The sequence below is a fragment of the Oryzias latipes genome, chromosome 7, assembly GCF_053564925.1.
Source record: "Oryzias latipes strain Hd-rR chromosome 7, Olatipes_Hd-rR_3.1".
Classification (NCBI taxonomy): domain Eukaryota; kingdom Metazoa; phylum Chordata; class Actinopteri; order Beloniformes; family Adrianichthyidae; genus Oryzias; species Oryzias latipes.
In genome coordinates, this window is record NC_136243.1 from 13,825,493 (window position 1) to 13,850,734 (window position 25,242).

Sequence of the window (25,242 nt, forward strand, 5' to 3'; positions counted from 1 at the left end):
CTGATTTGGTAAGTTTTTACTCACAACAATGTTAGAATATGAAAGGTATATTGAATATGAAAAGTATTGACATGAGTATTCAGGGGGAAAAGCCCCTTTGTCTAAAATCTGATTTTTAAAATGTTGTAACTGTTTAATAAAGAATTAATTATCAACTAATATGTATTTTTTTCTCAATACAGCAAGTAGTCAATTATAAAATGAATAACAATAGATGAGTTATTCTCCACCTAAAGTTGTGAAAATTAGCAAAACTTTTCCTGCCAAAAGGTTTTTGGGATTTCATGGAAGCAGCCATTTAGAAATGAGCAGGAAAAGCCCTTCTACTGCCCCTAGTGGAATGATGATGAACTACGGGGCAGAAAACGTGGACCAAGTTCTACACGATGGGTTTTAAAGGAAAGTTTGGATCATGCTAGTGAAATAGGACTCTCAGAAATGCATTTATCAAATATGATTTGTATGGTTAAATAGGGTTAATAGAAGTTTTCCTCACCACTTAAAATATGCAATTCAGTTGCATTTTACTCTAAACGTCAGTAGGAATGAGATTTCAATAAAGCGTGTTTTCATCAATGTGGCACACCTGTGTGCATGATGTCCTTTACCTCTTTCAGGTGTTTTCTCAGTCCTTCACAGCGTCCTATGCTATCTACAGTGTGGCTAATGGGTAGGTGCAACTGTGAATGCTAATGCATGAGATGCACTGGGCATGAGCGTTCCCGATGCAAGCAGGACATGCAGATGAAAGTGCAGCTCATTGACTCAGAACTCCATGTTTTCTATCAGACATGCATTTATTCATCAGTGCCTTTTGCAGGCTTCATGAAGCAGTAAGTTTGTGATTCAGCATCATCAGTGGAAAAAACTGTAGGTGATCCCCGGAGCATCTGAGGAAGGGTTCAGGAGAGGATGTCAGGAAGACCTGTAGCATCGTTCGTTGCTTGAGTTTGCCTTGAGAAAAGTTTGTTTGCCTGGATCAGATGGAGACATGAAGAAATAAAGGTTGCATTCCTGCATGAAACAGTTTGGTTCTCCCTTTCTGCATCTTGCTCTTTTTACCTTCTGTGGCTCTCTCAGGGGCAGAGCATGGACGGACTTCAGAGGCCCATGAACCGTACACTCGTTTCTAATGGAAGAGGGGGTTATGTCTGACATTTTGTGTGTTTCAGGGATCTGTTGGAGCTTGATCCTCCGGAAAGGGAGAAGGCAGAGCTGCAGTATGCTTCCTGGGGACCACAGGGGAACCAGCTGGTGAGCAAATCTCCTCTTTACCAGATAAATGTGACTTCAAATGCAATCATTAGAAATGCACAGTACAATATTTAGTAGGAAATTTAACAAGTGGGGCCTGATTTTGCAGTGTTTGCCGGTTTTGATGTTTGTTTATGCTTGCAGGCCTTCGTTTTTGATGGAAATATCTACTACAAGCCAAACGTGACAAGTAAACCTTTGCGTCTCACATCAACCGACAAACAGCTAAATATAGTAAACGGGCTTTCCGACTGGACGTATGAAGGTAAGACGCGGTCCAGATTTCAGCTCGCACTGGTTAAAATCCTTTAAAACGGCTGTTGTCAAACAGAGGAGGTGCTGCTGACGTACCCGGCCAACTGGTGGTCTGTGGACGGCGCTCGGCTTGCATACCTCAGCATCAACAACTCTGCGACACCTATGATGGAAATCCCTCACTTCATAGGTGGCCTCTACCCATCCAATGTGCTCTACCACTATCCAAAGGTAAAGACTGGCACCACACCATAGCTTTTTGCACTTCCTTTTTCACATATAAAATACAGACAAAAATTATTACAGCATCTAATTAAGAATTAGCTGTTTTTGAAGAAAAAGTTATGCTTAGAACATTTTCAAAATTTCAGAGTTCCCGTGACTTTCGCTCCTTAAGTCCTTCATCTTTATTTTAACTTCAGAATAACTTTTTATTTTGTCAAGTGATAGTATTTATTCTATAATATTGTGGAAGAATAATTAAGATAATCAAAAATATATAAGCCTAATAACTGTTTCTGCTTAATTTTTTTTTCTTTTACACATTTTTGTTCTAAAAATACCAGATATAAAAAAGAATACATTTGTATTAAATAATATCATCAGCACTGACAGTTAAAATAATGATCTTCGTTGTAATAACATGAACTTCAGCATGAATGTTCAATTGATTTCAGATGAGACAGTAGAAAAAGTTAGATATTCTATTCCGGGGATCACCTACAGTTTTTTTCCACTGATGATGCTGAATCACAAACTTACTGCTTCATGAAGCCTAAGTAGTTGTCATTATTTGCATTGGGCAGATAAGGCAAAAAAAAAAAAACAGTTTTAAGTATGTCTAGACCTGAAACTGAAAGTATTTTTGCTGAGCTGAGCTGAAAAAGAAAAAACTGAAACCACAAGATGATAAAAATTGATCAGATCTCCAAAACAGTTAAACTGCCTCTGGCCTCACAGACTTTGGTCTTAGTTTTTACCCAATACCTGGACTGTCCCTGGTGGATTTAAACTTTTTTTAATGATATAATTTTACAGAATAATGGTCTGATAGATGTAATATAAGGGACTCTTGGAGATTGTGACCATTTACAGGTAAACGCTGTGATATTGCATTTCCACTTACTCTGCTTGTCTGCTAAAGTCAGCCCTGCAGCAAAGACGGCAGTGAGGAGAGAAGTCGGGTTTTCACTTTTCAGCAGAAAAACAAAAACTAACTAGAAACTCTAAAGCACTCTTAGCTCAGTTTCAAATAAAACATTGGACACTTTTAACATAAATGTACATTTTATGGAAGAATGTACTTTTTTTTTTTCTATTGTTAACATATTTGTGCTGCATGGTGGTGTAGTGGTTGGCACTGTGAAAAGGCTCTGCTTCAAATCCTGTCTGAGTCCTTTCTGTGTGGAGCTTGCATGTTCTCCTTATGCATGTGTAGGATTTCTCTGCGCACTCTGGCTTCCTCCGACAGTCCAAAAACGTGCTTTATGGGTTAATTGGTGTTTCCAAATTGCCCCTAGGTGCACATGTGATTGTGGAGCCCTGCAACAGACCAGTGACTCGTTCAGGGTGTACCCCACCTTCACCCAACAGTAGTTGGGATAGGCTCCAGCAACCCAGTGACCTCGAAAGGGACACAGCGGGTTCTGAAGATGGATGGATGTTAACATATTTCTTTAATATCTTAATGACAATGTCTGGTGACAAAGATCAGACATGATTAAGAAACATTCTAAAAGTTTCACGTGTCAATAATGTGAATAATATTTTAATTATATTTAATTTATTTCATGTTTAAACACTTTGATAATCACAATTTGTGATTAATATATTTACAACAAATGTAGCAAAAATGTTCTGTAATGTAAACTACATACTATAAAAGTTGGTAAAACTCCAAGCTTTAACCTGTCCTTCATAACATGTGCAGATAAAGTGAACATAACTATTTTAGAAGTAAATTTGGGCAGATTTTCCTTGAACTATATATGTGAAACTGGTTGGAATTATTACCTACATTTTGTTTGGACCCATGGCTTGAAACTTTATCTTGGTGGTTGTTTGGGTTTGTTGATTACTGTTTTTTTTTTTTTTTTTTTACTGGAAGAATAACTTTGCAAGTAATATTTTGTCAATTATCTTTAAAAAAACATAGACAGAATGGAATATTATTTTTGTTTGACAGCAATAACGTAAATGCTTCGGACACCTTCCCCTTTGCTTTTACTACAATCAAAACATTACTTTGTCTGAGAGGAACGCAGCTGAAAAAAGTTCACTTTTCTTTGGTTTGAACCTCTTTAGCCCAGCTGTAAAATTTACAAAAGAACTGAACATTTTCCTTTTTTTTTAATCTTTAAAGTTTCAGCTTCTGCGAACAGTAATCTTTCCCTAAATGTGTTAGTAACGTTTAATTCTGGTCATGCAATTTTATTGTAAGTTCTCATACTTGCGAGCCAAAATTAGATGCAGCTCTGCAGATTTTACTCTGAAAACAAAAAGTGAACCTCATGGTGGTTAATTTATTGTATTTATAATCAATTCTATATTCTTTTTGATCTTTTGTATTTAGTTGAGATTTCTATGGTTTTTATCAGCATAAACTGAACTGCAGGGAGAAAAAAATATATATATTTTTTTTAAAACAACTTGTAGAACCTCACTCACGAGAATATCCATGTTGTTTGTGCTTACAGGCGGGCTCCAGCATCCCATCAGTCAGTCTGTTTGTGGTGAATCTCTACGGTCCAGCTCACACTCTGGAGATGATGCCTCCCTTAGATTCCCTCAGAGCCAGGTACATCTTTGTGAAATTTGAAGAAAACCACCTGTAAAAAAAATAAAAAAATAACTGCCTGCCTGTCGCTGCTGCTCTTTCTTTGTGCCACTTTTCTTTTGCTCCCCCCGGCTCTCCCTGTGGGTATCATTTTCTGCATCACCTCCTCAGAGACAGCTACATCTCCATGGTGACTTGGATCAGCAGCACCAGACTTGCAGTTCGCTGGCTGAACCGAGCCCAGAACCAATCAGTGCTCTGCGTGTGTGAAGCCACCACAGGAGCATGTTCGGAGGTGAGAGGTCGGAGGTGAACTAATTGACCTCTGCTTAAACGTTACATTATTTTATAAACCATAAGACTTTGTTTTAAAGGCAACATTATAATAATTAGTAAAAATAATCCTCTTGACTAAAAAAAAAAAACTTAAGGTCAGTTGCTGTTGAAGAAAATTTCCTTTCAAATCTTGCTTTGAGACTTCATAAAAGTAAACCGTTTTACTGAATTCTATCGTTTGTGATATTTTTTCTATTTTGTAAACATTTCTAGAAACACAAACTTGTCATGGACATTATGCAAAACCAACGACAGGTATGTGAAGCAACTGTTCAGAAACGGTTTGTGCACCTGTGTGTGGTTGTTGGACTTGGGACTTCTTTTTTTTCCAGGATGTGCCACTGTTTACATCAGACGGCTCACTCTTTTATACGGTCCTGCCTGCAAAACAAGGCGCACGCGGAGAGTTTCACCACATTGCTGGTCTCACGGCCCAGGTTTGCTTTCCTTTTTTGTGCAAAAATGATACATTTTTTTCCTAAATTAAATTGCATTAAAATGCTTTTTTTTTTTTTGACTGTATATTTACACACTCTGTTTCCTTTAGAGGACTTATATTACAGCTTAGCCCTTAAAAGTATAGATTACTTAATCTTTTTAAAAATAAATTCTGCTACAGCACTAAATTACTATGTTAGAAATCACCAAACTGATTTTTAAAAAAAAGAGTTATAACTGTAACAGTTTTGTTACGGTTAGTATATGCAATCACAAACCATGTTTTTTTTTTTTATATTAAATGTGTTTTCAAGGATAAATGACAAAGAAAGGGCATCTAAAACTGAGCCAAACCATTCACAAGTACCATCTGTCCATGATTGCTACTGTAAATTCACGTTCATGCTGAGCTCAAAGGGTGCTGCTTTCCTCTCCATCCCTTCTTTTGGGTTGTTCCGTGAGCAATCCGAATTATTTTCCTGCCAAAGCATTCAAAATCTTTTGCTTCAAACTTTATTTTCTCTCTAAAATTATTAGATTTACATCAAATTCAAAATATCTTTTTCTTTTAATTGTGTTCCTCTAACCAGAGGATTAAGAAGAATCTGTATTTAGTTCTGAGAGATCCACAGCTCAAATAAAAACAAATTTTCATTTCTTTTTAACATTTACAAGCTTTTAAAGCAGTGAGTCTGTATTAGTGCTGTTCAGGTTGCTGTTTGTAACAGAATCAAATCACCATATTGCCAACAGCCTTGTATGCTTGTCACCTTTAGCTTTTACAGGATTTATTGCTATGTTCAGACATGGAGCATTAAACAAGTATAAATAAATGTGGAATAATTGTCCAGTAAGTCAAGATCGTGATCAGGATGATCTGATTCTGATGAGATCCATATCCGAGTAGCAATGTCTGCAAAGCCTCACTCTGAAAGTTCTTGTTCTATTTAAATAGTAATGCTTTTTCTGAAGCTGCTATCTTGCCACCAGTGTCTTGATTGAATTTTATGTTCTCACCGTCTGACAAATCCTCGCTGTGCTGCTGCACCTATTTTTGTCGGTGTATGTGACTGCTTCCTGCTTTGCTCTTTCCCTGTGTGTTTGTGTCTGACGCAGACTGCCATCCCCTCCGTCCCCCCTCGCTTCCTGACATCGGGGAGCTGGGACGTCAGCTCGCTCTGCGCCTTAGACGAGAAGGCTGGAAAAATGTTCGTGAGAGCCACACTCTGCGACTCTCACTTATAGGAACACACAAGTGACAGTGAGGACAGACTTGTATAATGATCACCACTACAACCATCATCCCCCTTGCTGTAAATTGGGTGTAAAATCCAACTGTGACGAATAAAAATCCATGTTTTGGTCAGATCCTGTGGAGTCGTATGAATGTTTTCAATTAAAATAACTCATTTTAATTAAAAACTAAAAGCAAAAGGAAAAGCCTGAACTTGAGGTAGAAAAGTCATTGACTTGAAAGAGAACCGAGGATTACTCAGACTTGAGCAGAGCAGATTACCCGATAAGTCTCTCTTTATCCTTGTGGGGGCAAGCACGAACCAACTGACTGAGGCGTCAGCATCACAAATGAGCACAGAAAGCTCCCTTTGAACCCGGACTGCTCTTTCTCGCATTCCAATTTACCATTGGAAAATCCTCGACTGTAGGACACCAGCTAGTTGAATAAGAAAGGAGGCGGTCAACATGTCTGAAACAAGTGGATTTACTGTCATTTTTCCAACAGAATGTGACAGATTAAAAAAAAAGAATATTTATTGATAGAACAACAGATTATTTTCACTACTAATTCAAGATGAAGTATGAACAATAATATCATAAAGTAACAAGTTGTGTTTGTGTCTAACCTTCAGTTATTTCCTGAGCACAGAGGAGTCAAGACAAAGCAGACACCTGTACAGGTAAACCTTTCAAAATAAGACTAACTTATATAAAAGATAACAAAACACTGAAGGACCCTGCACTGCAATTAGCACGGCACCCTTTTAACCAATAAAGATTTTTTAGCATTAGGCTTGCACAATAAATCTCCGATTTATTATCATTTCCATCATATCCACCTGTACAGTACGTACAATAGATAAATGTGATGAATGGCCTATTCCAATGAAAATTGTGTTTTTAACATGTTCTTGCAGCATTTTCCTCCATATATGAAGGAATTTAAGCTTAAAATTACATTTCTGAGTATTACTTTCGTTAAATTGTTGTAGATCAGGAGCAGACATAAAAATGCTTTTTGAAATAGATTGTAGTTGTTACATAAAACCTACAGTCAGCAGGCCACAACCTCCCTGCTCTGCTCCATTTCTATGCATCCACTTGCAGACAAATAGATCCATGTCTGTCTTTGTTTTCATCTGGCATTTGACTCAAAACTGTCCGGCTGAATAGCTCCAATATTGCTCGCTGTTTTTATTGCACTATTAATGTTAAGTTGGGATTGTGAGGGGCTGTAAGCAATTGGGAGAGAGTTTAAACAAACGTATGATGATAAGTGAGAGCACACTCTATGCCAATAGTCCTGCCTCAACTCAGAGGTGAATTTCTAATTAACTACTGCCGCTCTGCAGAAACTATGTCCTAGAAAATGACACCGATTTTTTGTTTTGGGCTAAAAACAGCATCATCATAGTTAAAAGGCTTTACAATCGATCAAAAGATGATCAGAGTGCGACTTTAAATGTTTATACATCTGCTAAAACAGTCCTTTACCCATTTAACCAATCGGAAGGACCCATTGTTGACAAATCAAATGGAGCCCTTTCATGTTAGCTGCCCGCCTCCTATGCAGAGGAGCCTCATTTGGAGTATAATTTAAGTTATGTCGACTTTCATTTAAACAAAATATTGCAGTGAAATGGAAACGGTGTATTATTGGTGTTTTGTTTTGCTAATTGTTCAAGTATTGCAAGTCATATCGTCATTGCAATATTAATTCCTAATGTTGCACAATTTCCTTATGCAGACCTACTTGTGATTACCAAAATGTACTCTCTCTGGAATACTTAATTCTAAAAAGCTTGGACATTTTTTTAATTCACTTGTATTAGCCAATTTTGACGTGATAAAATCTATTGTGAAAAAAATAACTTTTTCTGTGTCTAAAACTGCATTAGCAAGCACTATGACCCACTTTAGAGCAATTATTAGCTTATATTTTGAGACACACACTAAAACTATTCTTAAGAAGATGAGTAAAACAAAGTTTTTGCCTGTTGCTGCACCCGGAGCTGCCTGTTATAAACACACCTGTCTGTCCCTCTGTAGCCTCGCAGCTTTAATATTTCTATTAGCTCACAAAGCTTTGGGCTTCAAAAACAGCTTAGTGTTGTGGAGCAGAGAAGATGACATTATTAAACTCAGACCAGGATTGATCCAGTCTGAGACCTTAAGAAAGTGGAGTCAAGAGGGACATTTAGAGACCCTAAGGAACCCAGGAAAGCAATCTGTGTAATGAATTTCATGTCCAGTTTGATATAGAAACTGTTTCTGAAATGTTAACCCTCCCCCTACGTTGTTTGTCCTCAGACACTTTCTCCATGTTGTATTCATCACTTTGACCCTCTCCTGAAGCAAAACCCTTTTCTTTTTGAAAGGTGTAACGCTGCAAAAAACAGGCCTATTAGAAATAAGTCAAAACTTATTTCGATTTGTCAGATTTTCTTTAAATAACAAAAAAAATCTACCAAAAGGAAAATGGTCTTACCAAAAATTCTTATTTTAAGAAAAAAGTTCTAGTCATTGAGACATGTTTTCTCAAACTAAGAGTATTTTGCCATTGATAAAACGTTCTTAATAAGATTATTTCCATTACCATACAGAAGTTAAGACATTTTTCCTTGAAAAAAGTGTCTTTTTACTTTCTCAAGATTCAGTTTTTTGCTGTACAGTAACCCTCTTCTCTTATTTCGTAGCGTGGAGCTGTATGGAGTATTTCAGCGCCACTGCATCACCTGTAACCTCATTGATGGATGCAGCTTTTTCAAAGCTATTTTCAGTCCCAATCAGACTCATTTCACCCTCTACTGTTTGGGTAAATAACATATGTCAAAATAAAAATGCAGATTTACGGTGTACTGTTAGAGCAGTTTTTTATTACTGTCTTTTAAAAAATCTCCCAGGTCCAGGAATCCCTAAGGTGACAGTTCACATCACAAAGGACCCTTCCAGTGAGTCTCCCACCCTTCTTCCCAGGCTGTCAGCAGCTTCATCTGACATCCTGTTGAAAGAAACACCTCCATCTAATTGTAGGAAGTTTGTTAACACTGCCCTCTGTCTGTGGCTCCCTGTTAGAACAAGAAAAGTTTCAACCACTTTCTTATAATGATGTAACGATTAATTGACTCAATCGAACTGATTTATTCCTACGATCCAAGCAGATCAATCTGTCTAAAGCAAGTTGTTAATTAAATTGACCTATACCATTATAAAATCGTTTCAAAATTAAATCAGTCGATTATAATCGAAATTGGAAAGTACCAATTGGACTGAGGAACTATAGGTTTATTTTACTATAGCATAAAAACGAGCAAAAGCATCACAGCAGACAACACACATGTGATGACAGCAAAAAAGGATCAAGCCATCATTACAGCCGAATGTGTGGAAACACTGAATTTAGCAAAGACGTGACTGTACAGAGAACGTTCTACTAATGTTCTGTTTGTATTATTTTGATGTGGAAAAACAACAGTGGACTGAACTTTAGGAAACTAAAATGTGAATTGATTGTCCATTATTTCTTGTTTACTTGTTTATTTGTACACATAGTTATTATCCTGAAAGAAATACAAGGAATCTGGAAAACTGCGCTGTTCAGTACTAAGATATTAATCTTTGGGTCACATGGTGGAATTTTTATCTAAAGATGTCCTTGATCCATTTAGGTCAGTTAATTGAACCCATGTCAACCATCAATCGTATGAGCAACCACAAATTATGACATGAATCAAATCATTGTTTAAATGAATAGTTGCACCCCTACTTTTGAATGATCCCTCATACATTTCTAAAAGAACTTGATAATTTTTTTTTTCTTGTGTAGGATATGTCATCTTAGAGGATAACAGCCCTCTGTCTAGAGCTCTAGAGAACAAGAGGCTCCCAGAGACTCTGTTCAGGACACTTTCTGCAGAAAACCACGGTACAACACACAAATACATGACTACATTTCTGTCTTGCTTGTTGTTATTTTCATTTTTGTACTGAGAGTTATTGATAACAAGAGTGCAGCATTGATGATGTGGGTAATTTTGGCTTTAAATGTATCATTTTTTTCTAAGTGTAAAGATTATGGTGTTTTCAGGCATAAGTATGATGGAATAATGCAAAGAAATGTTTGAACAGCCGCTCAGGTTGTTTTTTTTTCTTTCCTTAGATCTGCATCTGAAGCTGTCTTTGCCTCAGAACTATGAGTCCAACCTGCATCCACTCCTCGTCATTGTGTATGTTTCCCTAAACAGATTCCATCTCAGACTCACAACTTTTTTTTCTCCTGAAATTCAAAACTATTTCTCCCCACTCATGGGTTCTGTTTGTCCTGTCATGCAGAGATGGTCTTCCTGGAAGTCAGTCCGTGACAGAGGAGTTTGCGCTCGGCTGGCCTGAGGTCCTCTGCAGCACGCAAGGTGTGGCCTTAGCCTGGGTAGACGGCCGGAGCGGGGTTGGGCGTGGACAAAAGACCGGCATCCTGGATCCACGGAAACTTGGCTCGCTGAGAGTTAAAGATTACCTAGGAGTTGTAGAGTTAGTAAAGTTATACATGAACAAAGCACACATGAACAAAGCACAACACCCTTAACCCTGGAACAAAGCTGAACTTTAAATAGCTTCTGATTCTTTTCTCAGGTTATTGATGCAGCTGCCTTACATTGATGACCGGCGGATAGCCCTCTATGGAAAGGTTCAAACATCTTTTTTAGAAGTTAAACATCAACTTGATCCAGTTAAAGTCACCAAAGCTTTAGCACTATTTTCTCTCGCTCTTCATTTCAGGCATTTGGAGGTTACCTGACTCTTAAAATGCTAACAGCAACAGATAAGCTCTTCCAGTGTGCAGCTGCTGTGGCACCAATTACTGACTTCAGGCTTTATAGTGAGATAAAATGATGAAGCATAGCTAAGCCATGGAGGCTCTACTAAAAAAATAAGAGACATTAAGATGAAAAAACGTTTTCTATTTTTTTACTTACAGGTGCTGCTTTTTCAGAAAGGTATCTTGGACACCCAGCAAAGGAGGAGCATGCTTATTCTGTAAGATTCAAATCAATTTTATATGTTTATAGTCTAATTTAAGTAGCTATATTTGTTTATAGTCCACTCTAAGTAGTTATGTATGTTTACAGTAGTAATGAGTGTGATTAAACGCTCATTTGTAAATTGCAATCCCTCCAACTGAAATCATATAAAACTTCATATAAATCTTGTTTTAAACAAGATGTAAGGCTTTAAAGCCTAATTAAAGTACTTGTGACTTGTTTCAAATTAATAATTCATGTGGTGATTGGTATTATTTTAGACTGCCTCTCTTCTGGAGGAAGTTAACAAGCTGAAAGAAGAGAACTTTCTTATTCTTCATGGAACTGCAGATGGTGAGGTGTTATCTGTACATATTGTAGAGTTTATCATTGTATTGATTTCAAATCGGTTTGTGAAATGCTTGTGTTTGTTCAAAGCCAGGGTACACTTCCAGCACAGTGCTGAGCTCCTGAGCCGCCTGGTGAAGGTGGAGGCCAACTACTCTCTGCAGCTGTACCCAGACGAGGGCCACATCTTGAGGGAATCCCGCAGCGTTCAACACTTCCAGCGCACAGTGGTGAACTACCTCCAAAGCTGCCTGAAGCACAGCACCCTTCCAGATCCTATAGAGGAGGAAGAAGAGGAAGATGACTGAGCTCAGACTTACCGCCTCGCCTATGATGGATGGACCCTCGAAAAGGACTGTATGCAATTATTTACAGGTTTTCTGGCACAAGAGTAGCAAGGTGGGGACCAAACGCAGAGGACATCTCTTTTTAGACATGGAAAAAAAATCTATGTACTGTATGATGTGTTGGGCACAGTAATTTCTGCAATTTAACTGAAAATTCAAGGCCTGGTTTGTTTACAATTTTTTGCAGAAGATGATGTGGACAACACAGCCAATGATTCAGCCACTGGTTTACAAAGATTCTGAAACATGCATGTCGTAATGGCTGCATGATGATGATTACTGCATTTTGTGTTTCACCCACAAGGTTTAGAAGAGAAAGATAAACCAACAGCCAGGAACACATTTCAAGACTTTGTAGAATACTTGACAGGACAAGGCTCATTTTTTGAATGCTTAATACTTTCCTTGAATCTACACACTAAAAAATGATCTTTAGTACAAAGTATACTCTTTTATTACAAACAAAGTGCTTAAGACAGCACTGCAATCTCAATCCTGGTCCCCGGCGATGCAACTGTACTATCAGTACCAGTTTTATTGTCTTTATAGTGTGTTCCCAGCTTACAGGAAGTTAAATCGAGAGATAAAGATTACTCTAAATGTGCCAAATTCATTCTGTGAACTTTATAAACTGCTTTTGTTTGCATTTTGTGATTAACAATGAGTATGCAACTATTTATACATGAAACTCCAGTTCAGAAGTGTCTACAAGAACGTGTAGGTGTCTTTTTGCTGTATTTGAAAATGGCATTTCTGATTTGAAATCTCACCATTTAAACCATATGTTGTGGATTGCAGAAATAAATTTTTTCTTTGGTCAAAGTGGTGTAATATGGTTTATAAAAGATTAGTTTGGACAAGCAGAATAGAACAGAACAGAATCATCTAGACCGACATCAGCAACCTGAGGCTCCAGAGCCCCGTGTTTTTTTACCCCGGCATTGTGGAGTACACCCTGAACAGGTCACCAGTCTGATGCAGGGCCACAATCGCACACTCATACACACTCGCATTCACACTAAGGGACAATTTAAAGTAAACAATTAACCCATGAAACATGTTTTTGGATGGTGGGAGGAAGCCAGAGTCCCCAGAAAAAACCCATGCATGAAATCTCCACACAGAAAGGTCTCCCATTGGTGATTCTGTTCCAGGTCCACCAGCTGGGACTTGAACCCATGCCTCGCTTTGAGGCAAGAGCGCTAACCCCTGCACCACCGTCCAGCCGGTTAAAGAAAAAATAAATAAATAAAGAAAAACAAAATTAAAATACATTCAAAAAAATTGATTTAAAAAGTACATGTGAAATAAGCAAACAGTAAAGTTAAAAAAAAAGTATAGTAAAGTAACCCAATTCTTTAATTCTTCAGCTCAATCACAAATATCTGAAGAACAGTACGCGTTTCATTCTTACTAACAATTGCATCAAAACTTCATAGTTGACCAAAGTCAAACTAAAACACTAATAGATTTATGAGTGCAGTGTACCACAGAAAATAAATCTAAGGTCAGTAAACTCAACCAAAATTCATACTTAATGCGCGCCGTATTATAAGGCTGATTTTATATTTCTGAACAAATTCAATTATTTCATGTGCTTCTTATATTGTTCAGAAAATTTAGTAAAAGTCACTGAATTAGCTCTGATTTCATTTTATTTAGTTAGATTTACATATTTTTGGCCCCACACTCTAAAATCAACTGTTTTTCTTTCATTTCTGCTGACATTACTCTATCTGCTTCTTCTAATTCACCGCAATGAGATGATCTTCTGTGACACAGGGCATCTTTTATTTTGAAAAAAAAGTCATGTGAACCTGTGAAAAGCAATAAACTATTACATAACTTTTTAAAAGGCTTATTTCACTTTATGCTTTTTATGCCAAAAATTTGTTTATTAATTTATATCGCAAAAGAATCAATAAAATAAATACAAATCAGTGTCTTGTTTATCTAAATGGGACTTTGTAGCTCCTACAAATTAGTAAGAAATCGACACAAATAGCTCTTTAGGTGTAAAAGGTTGCAGTCCTCTGGTCTAAACTGAAGGCGAAGTCCCTTCATCCCGTTTACAACACATACGAAGGTCATGAGGGAAACCATATCCACTGCTACTGGTTTTTCCCGCTAAATGGCTGAGGTCTGCTCTTGAACACCTCGCCACTTCCGACTTTCCTCACAGATTCCAGCTAAGAATCCACGACCAATCAGAAGGCCCTCGTTCGTCCCTTAACCAATCAGATTATTTTACGTCACTTCGTCGACCCAGCCCATCGTCCAATCCAAACCGTTCCCAGTTGCAGGCCCGAATCCCTCTTCAACCTTCTACTTTCTGGAGGGGCACCTTCAACCAGTTCCGCGGTGCACTGGCAGTGGCTTTTCTTTGTTGTAGAGTGGAAATAACTCCGAAACACAGACATTATGTCCTTTCTCTCAGTCAGCAGGCTAGCGCCCAAACTTCTCAGTTCAAAGGTAAGAGAACAAAAAAGCGAATGTTTGCCTTTAGCCAATCCTTGGACATTAACTTAACACAGAAGCTAACCTTATGCTTGCAAGCTAACGTAATCATGGCAGACGTGTTAATAGTATGTGGCTTTGCTCTGTCTGCCAAACCCCTTATACAACACGACACACAAGTTTCTACTTGCTTTTTTAAGCGTCTTAACATGCGATTACGTTTCTAACCGTCTACATGATTGTTCAGCTGTAGATGTCCGTTTTATGTGAACTTGGGTCTTGAGGTTAGCTTCGGGGCGATTGGCCTTGTCATGAACGTCACAGTCTTGTCATGTTTCCTGCGGATACCACCAGGCTGTGACATTTGCAGGCTAACACAAGTTTATATAGATGATATATTTCTTAAGATGAATTGTGCTCAGCCTTATGCTAACTTTGTGATTGCTCAATTCCAACTGTGTGTGGATTCCTCAACCCCACTGACCTTCACTTATTAGTGTATTAACCACATTTCTAAGTGTGTGTCAATATTTTACATGGGCATCAGCAACTCGCATTAACCCAACATTTCAAGAATACTGCAGAAAAATGTTTATTGTTTGTTCTTATCTCCATCTGATCAGAGCTGGTAGAACTAGAACAACCTTCCTGTCTAAATTGTAATCCGAGAATAGACTTTTCTTCCCAATTTTAATCAGTGGTTTTAATGTCTATACCTCCCTACCTGCTGAAACACTCCCATTCAGAGGGTTTTACTGTTTCTTTACTCTTCCAGAGACTAAAACTCACTGTCCTCCAAGTTTAGACCTCTCTGGTACAACAACCATGTCATGTATCCCTAAAAATGACATACATTTAAAAAAAAAAGTATGATCTTCATGCGGTTTCTCACCTTGTCTGAACTGCAGTGCATCATACCTGAGTAGCTGACCTGTGACACACTCAACTTTTGCTTTTATCTTTCGTTATCACCATTCATGACGCTTATTGGAACAGCCTTTTTCCAGTTACATAACATGAATATGAAGTCTGGAAGACACAATATCTGGAAAATCACATTGATATTCAGGCTAAAATTGGTTTCTTATGAAACTGATGCTACTTTTCATGTAAGACTATTAGGTATTGCATAATCCCTTCTGTTGTACTGTTCAGCAGTGTGAGGAGTGTGCAGTGACGCAACAACACATCCTTTGTTTTGGGGAACCCTGACTTGATCCTATGAAGTTGTGGCTCCAAAGGAATCTCGGAAGGAATCTTGATCTGGCCCCGCTGCTCTGCCCTCGTTCATTAATAACCCATTCAGGGGTGAACGTCTCAAAAACAGTTTTTTGTCTTTATTTAATCCAATTTTTAATTACATAATCCAAACTTTATTCTTAATACTCAATACTTAGTCCAGATAGTGTTAGATTTATAAGACTTGGGAAATTTTACCTAATTATCCTCTTAATTCTACCTACCGTGCTACTGCCAGTAAATTAAGTATACCAAAGTAAGTCTTTTTATTCCCCAAAATGTGATGACCTTTGCTTTTTTTAAATAGCTTGGTTAGGACTTAAATTGCCCCGGAATGGAAGCTTGTTGAGAGAAGATGTTTGGGGAAAAATTCAATCCTAGCTTAACTCGTCATTCACTCTGTAGACTTTGTAGACGTTGCTGTGGATTTTGTTTTCTTTTAATAGTTGTTTCATACTCTTGTTTAAAACGTTTTTGCAAAATAAAGAAAATCCTAAACATTAATGGAAAACTATAAAACCTCTAGGTTTTGTGATGACAGTATTTTTTTATGTGGCAGAAAAGGAAATGATTGGATTTGCCGTTAGAATTCACTATTTGCTCTTGACTCATGACTAAATCAGTTTTAGATGACCTCTCCGTTTAACGTATCCTTTGGCCAAATCCAGAGGAGTGGGATAAAAATGGAAACCTGGATCAATACTGTAAATACACACTATTTACACTGTTTGATCGGGTTCATGATAAATGTACATTACCTATCACAGCTCAGAGTGAAGTATTACAGAAGAATTGAGAAAATTGCATGATCAATATTTACTGCATTGTCTCTTTCTGGATTTAATCTCTTTATTTCAACAGGTACTAATTTTCAAGCTGTTGTAATTTAGAATGAATTTCATGGATTTGTAGGTTTTAATAATGAAAATGTATTTTTTTCCCCCTGTTTTATTTGCAGAATGCCACTTTGTTGTTTGTGGCTGCCAGAAATGCAAGCGCATCCACAACAGTAAGTTGAATCATTTCTTCGCCGTTTAAAGTTAAAATGGAAAAAACAAACTTTAGTAGGAAGAAGCATGGGTTTACACTGCGACGGAACATTCTGACCTTTTGTGAAGCTGCATGTCCTCATCAGTTTTGGTTTTTCTCTGTTATGTTTACATAAATATCCGCACAAAATGAGTCACTGGGTTTTATTTTTAGCCTAAAAATTAAATGAGCGGAATTGCTGACTTCCTGATCTTGTTATTTTTACAGAATCTAAAGGATGTTCTGGCAGACCTCATCCCAAAAGAACAAACTAGGATCAAGAACTTTAAACAACAGTATGGCAAAACCAACATAGGCCAGATTACTGTAGATATGGTGAGTACATTTGGAAAATGTTCAATTTGCATTTTGCAATTTCTTTTCCAAAGCAGTTTGTTGCAAATGTTTTGAGCAATGCCTTTTGTTTTATTTTGGTTTTGTTTTCATCTATCAAGAATCAATGGTGGATTGTAATTTTTTTTTTATTAGGTTTAAGCAAAAGCATTTACTCCATAGATGGTGATGAAGTTCAGGCATGGCATGGCATGGTAGCCACACATAATCCGTTTAGGCCTGCCCAGGGTTGTTTACTCTGTCAGGTATCACTGAGCGGTCGTCTCCCTCAGAGGTCACAGTATGAGCCGATTCTCGCCATCAGACATGTCGCAGCTCCTCTGTAACATGTCCGTTTCAAATGGAACCACAAACCCTCTTCTGGAACTTGTTCTCGACATGTTGCATCCTAGCCTGTAGGGTCCTTTATTGTAAATGCAAAAACCTGCAAAAATAGTCAGCTGCATTTGCACTTTAAATGTCTAAGTTAACTCTGCTTTTAGACAAGTGTTATTTTGTGTTAACTTGTGTGACATTTTAGTGTGATATAGGCACATGTTTTGTAAATGTATGCTTTTTTTCCTGTTTGTATAGGTCTATGGAGGCATGAGGGGGATGAAGGGTCTGGTCTATGAAACTTCTGTGTTGGATCCTGACGAGGTGAGTGTCGATGAGGGCTGAACCCGCTCAGAAATGTAAATTCTTCCACACCGTTTTGTATGTCTATCCTCAGGATAGTCTGTTGTATTTCTGTCATTTGCCTCACAGTTGATGCATTTATTCAGGAGCAAAGCGTGGATGAACATGACACAAACTTTACCACCTTGATGCTTGTTTTCTTGGTGATAGTCAGAGCTGTTTGCAGCACTGTAACATCTGTTAAACGTGCAGTACTAACATTTTTGTTAATTCTTCGAGGCTTATTCATTTTACCAGTTGGAATACTCCTAAATTACAAAGAAGAGGACTTCTTTTTAATTTACCTGCTGTGTGTTCTTGCACAGGGAATCCGCTTCAGGGGATACAGCATTCCAGAGTGTCAGAAGTTGTTGCCCAAAGCTCCAGGAGGTGAGGAGCCTCTGCCTGAGGGTCTCTTCTGGCTGCTGGTCACAGGACAGGTCCCCAGTGAGGAGCAGGTGATTCAGGGAGAGGAGAACGGATCGGTTAACAAATGTTTAAGGTTTTTATCGGTTTGTGTTTTTGTTGCTCCCAGAGTCTTTGGAGAGATATAGAATTACTTTATTAGCAATGAATGAACAGGAATTGATCTTTATTTAAGCAGTTTTTGTTTTTACCAGTTGATATCATTCCAGACCAGAGGTCACAAACTGACTAAAATGCAAATAAGAAGCAGAATCACAGCTACTCAAAGATAGATAAAAGTTTAAACAACTTTGTTTGCCTCCAATTCAAAATGTTTTTTAGGAACTTCAAAAACACAATCTGATTGTTTTAAGGCCTGGGACGAACACAGCAATAATATAGTCACAGCAGAAGTACTGTGAGGTAATTCTATTTAGAATATGATGAAAGTGGTTATCACTTCAAAAATATTCAGTCTAAATCTTTTATTTTTTTATTTTCATTTAAAACTAACTTTATTCAGTAATAAAAAGCCGTTTTTTATATAAGTAGTGATATAAACGGAACAAGGGTTTAACTTTCATTGAGAAAATCATAATTTTTACATGAACGGATGAGATAAAGATACTTTAAAGCCAAACTGGGAAATTTGGCTGCTGGAGCAGCTTCATACTGGCATTAGTTTGTACAACAAACAGTAAAAAATAACAATATTAGAGGTTTGAGGTGCAGAAACATCAATCAGCAGCAAGTTACAGTTTGACTTTGGCACAGGGATGATTCTTCATGGCGTGTGGCAAGATGGTTTCCTGTGGCGGTTCTTCTGAGGCTTTTGGACAAACTAGCAAAAAACAACAATACCCTTTTAAACAAAAAAGAATTCTTGAATTTTCTGAATCAATATTGCTCAATCAAGTTTTTAAAAAGATATCCAAGTTGGATGACCCAAACCTCAGTAAAAAATAAACTAGCTACTTTGGCTGTTTGTGTTTTTCAGTAACAGACATTTTAAAAATACATTTCTAACTTTAAGTCAAATTAAATGAATGTTATTTGTACTTAAAAACATTTTTATTTTCCTATAGGGAAGAAAATAAAATGTAACCAGCATCAAAATCAAAGCAATGACTGAAATATATCACACAAAATAATATTATATTTGCTAAAGGGATCCACAGTAAGCACAACAGAGGCAGAACTGGACAAGTATGCTGTCTGCAGTTTTAAAGCTCAGACACGAGACAGTCTGATGACGGGAAACGTGATTCCTGCAGGCTCCTTAAAGAACGATAAGATAACGTCTGGTTGTAACTTTCTGCTGAAATACACACTTTAACCTCCTGAGCTTTTCTTCTTTCATACCAAATTTAGACAAATTGGATATTGACTTCAGCAAGGTGCTTAGCCAAAAACAAAGTTACATTTTAACTTGAATCTTGGACATTTCTGTTACACTAAACGTGCTGCACTTAGCATGAACAGCATGTCATTTTTAGGAACAAGGTGTTGTAAATTATTGACTTAGAAAATAAAAAATGACATTTCAGATTGCTGAATGTGTTTAACTGTTATAGCGGGGGGTTTTGTCGTCTTCAGAAGCTAACGGCCAATGAGCTGAACTTTTATTGCATGTTGTTTGTTTTTTTCCAGGTCAACTGGGTGTCCAAAGAGTGGGCAAAGAGAGCAGCACTCCCCTCCCACGTTGTCACCATGCTGGATAACTTCCCCACAAACCTGCACCCCATGTCTCAGTTCAGTGCTGCGATCACAGCTCTGAACAGTGAGAGCAGCTTTGCACGGGCCTATTCTGAGGGAGTCCATAAGTCCAAGTACTGGGAGGCAAGTCCGTTTCCGTTAACCAGATTAGAAAGTATTCAAACAGATGAAGAAAAAAAATGTAATGCAATCCTTTTTGTGTTCATCACATAAGTTATCTTCCATCTTCACACAGAGCTAAAATCGTTTTTTGTTACTCGGTTCTGTTGATTTATTTTATTTATTCATTTTTAGTACGTCTATGAAGACTCCATGGATTTGATTGCCAAGCTGCCCTGCATTGCTGCCAAGATCTACCGCAACTTATACCGCGAAGGCAGCAGCATCGGAGCCATCGACTCCAACCTGGACTGGTCCCATAACTTCACCAACATGCTGGGCTACAATGATGCAAAGTTCACTGAGCTGATGAGGCTCTACCTCACCATCCACAGGTTCAAAACACAACACCACGCTTTTGGATGTTGTTGTACTTTTGAAGGTTTTAGTGTTGTTGTTAAATCACCTACATCAGAGAAACTGTATTTAAAACAGAAAGTTTGTGTCAGAACAGTTTTTAGGTGAAATATGTGCTACATTTAAAAATTAATACAATGTTTAGCCTAAATTTAGCTAAATCCAGATGTTTTTGCACTTTATTTTTGAAGCATTAACAAATTTTGAAGCCTTAATCAAAATTTTAAATAAATTGGGGAAAAATTATCACCTTACTTTGAAAGCCCTGTCAATTTAAATAAATATTTTATAATTAGAAAGAAAAAAAATAGGTTTGTTAAAGGCAGTAACACAAATCATTTTCCCATAAGTTTCGAAGTTTTCTATCGACAGTTGGTTTCTCATCAGAGTAGTTTTTGGGAAAATTCTTGTTACTTTAAGACACATATTCAGAACTTTATCTTAAAGTAATATTTAGTATAAATAAGGTGTATAAAAGAAAACATGGTTCCTAAACAGCTGGTGCTTTAGAACTGAAATGGTTAAACCCATGTCTGTCTTCATTTCTTTTCTTTTCTTGACATTGTGTTACTTTGCTATAATATGAATTAGAAATCATGGAAATTGTGTTTGCTTAATCAAATTCCATATGTTTTTTTTTTTAAATGTATTTATTTACGTTTCTTTGGTGTTTCCTCTGTCTTTTCATTCTTTAGTGACCATGAAGGCGGCAATGTCAGTGCACACACAAGCCACCTCGTAGGCAGCGCCCTGTCTGATCCCTATCTGTCCTTCAGCGCCGCCATGAATGGTCTGGCCGGTCCTCTCCACGGGTTGGCCAATCAGGTTTGTACTCAACTTTCACACACACCCTTCCCTCCAGAACAACACAAATGTTGTGTGTTTGTTTCAGCCACAGCAAGTCTGTGAAAAAAAAACACTACAAACGTAAGAATCATTAACCAATTTCAGTGTAAGGATGCAGATAAGCTTTATAGTTTTGTGTTAACTTTGAGAGTTATTTGTCTAACTGGTATTTTTCCCAAACTAGCTACCGGTAGTTGGGGGGGAAAATACAGGTTGGCTAATGTTGCCTCTGAAAACACATCTGGTTTTCCGATTAGCTGAGAGTGAAAAAGGAAATGTATACTTAAGGTCTTGTGGCTCTGTATTTGTTGAGATTTTATAAAATATAATATTTTCAAACAAATTATATAAAATATGATCACATCATAGCAAATGATCCTATTTTCAAATAAATCAACATCTTTCCACCAACCTTTATTAAAAACTCTTTTTGCAGAAGTGTTTTCCAAAATAAAGTTCCTTCTCATACAGTGGAAGATGCAAATAAAAATGGAAAAAGCAATGATACCATTGTTTTAAAATCAATTACCCAGACAACAAGTTTCTCTTCAGTCTTTAAATTAATGAAAACTATATTTTTATGTTTTCTGCACTAACATGATTTGTTCATTTAATGCTGGATAGTCAAAGCTGAATGACTCAGCAGAAATATTTATGCCGGCTAATCATCATTTTGTGGTTTCAGATGATATCAATCACATTCCAATGTTGTCAAGCATTTCTTAAATTCATAAAACAAATGTTATTTAAAAAAAAGAAGAAATATATAAACTGATTCATACGTTTGTAACTGTTTTTTACTTTAAGTCAAAGTATGGTTCTGTGAAACTAGTCTTTGGAATGGAATGGTACACAAATGTACTTCTGTTAAAGTAAAGATTACCGGTACTTCCTTCCTCTGCGTCGTTGTCCATTTCTCCTCACAGCAAAAGTGTCGTGTTTGTTGATTGTAGCAACAACCCTGACATTTTGTATTTCCAAAGCAAACATGTTTACTTGATATTTGCCCGGTTGTTCTTTATTTACTAAAATAGCTGACTCATCATTCAGGAGTCGGTTGACGTTATTGATCAGGATTTAATGTAGATCCGTCATTATGAGGATTCCTCATGCATCCCTGCTGCCTGTGTGGTTTTGTGTGGACAGGAGGTGCTGGTGTGGCTGACCGCCCTGCAGAAGGAGCTGGGCGGGGAGGTTTCTGATGAAAGGATGAGGGACTACATCTGGAACACCCTCAAATCTGGACGGGTAACTGGATTCTCACACTTCCAGTATACATTTGTGTTTAAAAGCCAGTTCTGGCCTCATCTGTTGTCTGGAGTTTAGAAAATACTTCCAAACATTTAGCTGTAATCCACAGAAAGTTCCCCAAATGACAAGATCGTCCTTTCGTTTTCCTCACTGTAGGTGGTGCCGGGCTATGGCCATGCTGTCCTGAGAAAGACCGACCCGCGTTACACTTGTCAGCGCGAGTTTGCCCTGAAACATCTGCCCAATGACCCCATGTTTAAACTGGTTGCCCAGCTTTACAAGATTGTGCCCAATGTCCTGCTGGAACAGGGGAAGGCGAAGAACCCCTGGCCCAACGTGGACGCTCACAGCGGTGTTCTTCTGCAGGTGAGACATCTCATTAATCTTCATCAGATGAAGATTAGGCTAATCCTGATTGAGGGGTGTCTGACTCTGCTTTCCCCGTGTGCGCAGTACTATGGAATGACGGAGATGAACTACTACACTGTCCTTTTTGGCGTGTCTCGCGCCCTCGGCGTCCTGGCCCAGCTCGTGTGGAGTAGGGCGCTGGGCTTCCCTCTGGAGCGTCCCAAGTCCATGAGCACGGACGGATTGATGTCTCTGGTTGGATCCAAGTCTGGTTGAGAGGAGCTGGGCGTTTAGTGAGAAGGGTAGGAAGGTTCAGAAACATCAGAAGGCAGACATCAGTTGACCCAACGTCGTTTTCCAACCCAAGGGATTTAACGGGATTCAGTATGCTTTTAATGCTATTTCACTTAAGAAGGGCCTTTTAATTTGTCACACCGTTAGCGATGAAACGTTTAAGTGAGCCGCTGACGAGATTTCCTGTTGTATCTGCACATTTAATACAAGAATGGAGCAAACTTCAAACACAGACATTCAACCTTGGATAGGCTCAAGCTACGTCTGCTTGAGTGTTTCCCATCAAACATTGACTTATGAGTAAGCAGAGAGGTATTCAAAGGGAATCATGGAAGTAAACTAAATGCCATTTAAAAAAAAAAAAAAAAAAAGGCTTAATTGGAATATACTAAACATTTGCTGCTTTTAGCCAACTATTCTTTTTCTTCTGGAGTAAAAGTCCGGGGGAAAAAAAAATTAACTTATGTTTCTTCTATGCAATCAAATCTCATCTGTTTATTTCACTCCCACTTACTAACACTCCAGCTAAAAAAAACAAGGTCCTGATTAGTAAAACAGTGTGCAATCTGATTTAAAAAAAAATTTTTTTTTTAAAAATATGCTTAAAAGATACTGCCCCTTTAAATCTGTGATCTCCTTTTGTTGTCCAATAGCTGACCTGTATTACCTCTACGATCAAAATAACTCGTTTGTGTAGACGTACGACAGCTAACTCTTTCTTCTTCTTTTTTTTATGGGGTTTTGAAAGGTCTTAACGAGAATGGAAGAAGATGTAATGTACATTTGGCCGGCGGGTGTTTGGAATTTGCAGCCCGTGTGATCTTTAAAAGCAAGCTTGAATGAAACGTGGGATTATGGGAGGGACTTATTGTATTTTTAGCGTAGGTTTGACTTTGTCATCACAGGAAAGCGCTTTAAACATCGTCTACTCAACAGTGAGCACTTGCTTGATTGGTTTTCCCACCCTGTAGCAGATAAAGAACCCCCTCCCTGTTTGTTTTTTTGAGGGGTGTTTGATATGTATAAAAATATAGTGTGGGTTCTCATGTTGTGGTTTTATTTATACTTTGTGTACATAGGTATATATATGTATAGCTTGAATGTATGAGCTCAATGCGATCATTTGCTTGTAAGAACCACAGTGAGTTCCTCAGCTGGTGGGTGGTGGAGTTCGGGTTTACATTTTCTGTAAAGGTCAGTCTCACTGGTTGCTGTGTATTTCTGACAAGGAACAAAACGAACAAAAGCTGCAGCTATTTTGTAAATACACAGTTTCTTGCTAAGCTGGTGCCGTATTTTTTTTCTTTTTTCTGGGGAATCCCTTGAATGTTTCAAGCTTGCTCTTTAAGGTCTGGGTTTGTCAAACACTCCATGTTTGTAGTTTGGATACCAGCTGGATTTGAGGTTTCTTTTTCTTCTTCAAACATTACTTTCACTGTTAGTATGTCAGACAGATGCTTTAATCCCCACCTCTCGGGACGTGTCCCTGTTTTTCATCATTTTGTTCTGCGGTATAGACTCTTCAGGGGACGTTGTTTTGATTGTAGAGGAGGATAGAGGTTGTATATAACTAGAAAAGAAAAATCAGTGCAGATGATTTAATCAGACTGTTGTGGGGTGGGGGGTGACTGGGCCGGATGGGTCAATTGTGTGGGGGGAAAAGAAATTATTGGAAAACAACAAAAAATGGAAAAAATAAAAAGTTTTTAATAACATTTGTTTGGTCTTTTTTTTCCTCTCTGTGGCCGTAAAATAAATGTAATTAATGTGGGATTTATGCAGGACGACTGCTGTGGGTCTCTGTCCACACCTACCTTTGCTTGGAATTCCTCTGGCTTGGAGATTAACCCTCTCAGGGGTTCTCTCCAGATTTGAATCTCCTTACTCGGGGGTCTTTGTGCTCACAAAAAGAAGATGGCACAAATGCCCACCTCTCACATGCACCGTTATTAATAACTGGCCCACATACCGTAACCCCACTCTGGTTTCCTGCTGGTCAGCTGCGCCCTTCTTTTAACCAAGATGTTGCAACAAAGTTCACCTGCCATTGGTTAGATCCAAAGAATGGAAAATGTAGAGATCACCGATTCCTAATGAGGAGCTAGAATGTTTGAATTGAATT

General features: G+C 37.9%; 2 protein-coding genes and 1 long non-coding RNA gene across 3 annotated transcripts in view; 2 read left to right on the forward strand and 1 right to left on the reverse strand.

The window, feature by feature from the left end:
• Nucleotides 1-12,830, forward strand: part of LOC101157536 (inactive dipeptidyl peptidase 10) — a 29,454-nt gene extending 16,624 nt beyond the window's left edge. The window contains exons 6-25 of the mRNA XM_023956823.2: nt 618-670; nt 1,173-1,254; nt 1,399-1,519; nt 1,586-1,740; nt 4,206-4,306; nt 4,457-4,580; nt 4,835-4,876; nt 4,954-5,058; nt 6,176-6,267; nt 6,928-6,975; nt 8,992-9,110; nt 9,199-9,246; nt 10,122-10,220; nt 10,455-10,521; nt 10,628-10,822; nt 10,925-10,979; nt 11,072-11,171; nt 11,271-11,329; nt 11,595-11,667; nt 11,752-12,830. Of these exons, the coding sequence (XP_023812591.2) occupies nt 618-670; nt 1,173-1,254; nt 1,399-1,519; nt 1,586-1,740; nt 4,206-4,306; nt 4,457-4,580; nt 4,835-4,876; nt 4,954-5,058; nt 6,176-6,267; nt 6,928-6,975; nt 8,992-9,110; nt 9,199-9,246; nt 10,122-10,220; nt 10,455-10,521; nt 10,628-10,822; nt 10,925-10,979; nt 11,072-11,171; nt 11,271-11,329; nt 11,595-11,667; nt 11,752-11,969 (1,956 nt within the window). The 3' untranslated portion in view covers nt 11,970-12,830. The remainder of the gene's footprint in view (nt 1-617; nt 671-1,172; nt 1,255-1,398; nt 1,520-1,585; nt 1,741-4,205; nt 4,307-4,456; nt 4,581-4,834; nt 4,877-4,953; nt 5,059-6,175; nt 6,268-6,927; nt 6,976-8,991; nt 9,111-9,198; nt 9,247-10,121; nt 10,221-10,454; nt 10,522-10,627; nt 10,823-10,924; nt 10,980-11,071; nt 11,172-11,270; nt 11,330-11,594; nt 11,668-11,751) is intronic.
• LOC144994061 (uncharacterized) lies at nt 779-1,190 on the reverse strand. Its single transcript, XR_013657442.1, has 2 exons — nt 1,063-1,190; nt 779-974 (listed from the first exon to the last, which is right to left on the reverse strand). It is a non-coding gene; the product is annotated as an uncharacterized LOC144994061 (long non-coding RNA).
• A 1,445-nt stretch (nt 12,831-14,275) lies between the features above and the next one.
• Nucleotides 14,276-24,835, forward strand: cs (citrate synthase). Its single transcript, XM_004070888.5, has 11 exons — nt 14,276-14,480; nt 16,663-16,713; nt 16,962-17,069; nt 17,661-17,726; nt 18,071-18,202; nt 19,800-19,988; nt 20,160-20,359; nt 21,077-21,206; nt 22,374-22,475; nt 22,635-22,844; nt 22,932-24,835. The coding sequence occupies exons 1-11, from the start codon at nt 14,430-14,432 to the stop codon at nt 23,100-23,102; spliced, it is 1,410 nt and encodes a 469-aa protein (XP_004070936.1). The 5' UTR covers nt 14,276-14,429; the 3' UTR covers nt 23,103-24,835.
• The last annotated feature ends 407 nt before the right edge of the window (nt 24,836-25,242 follow it).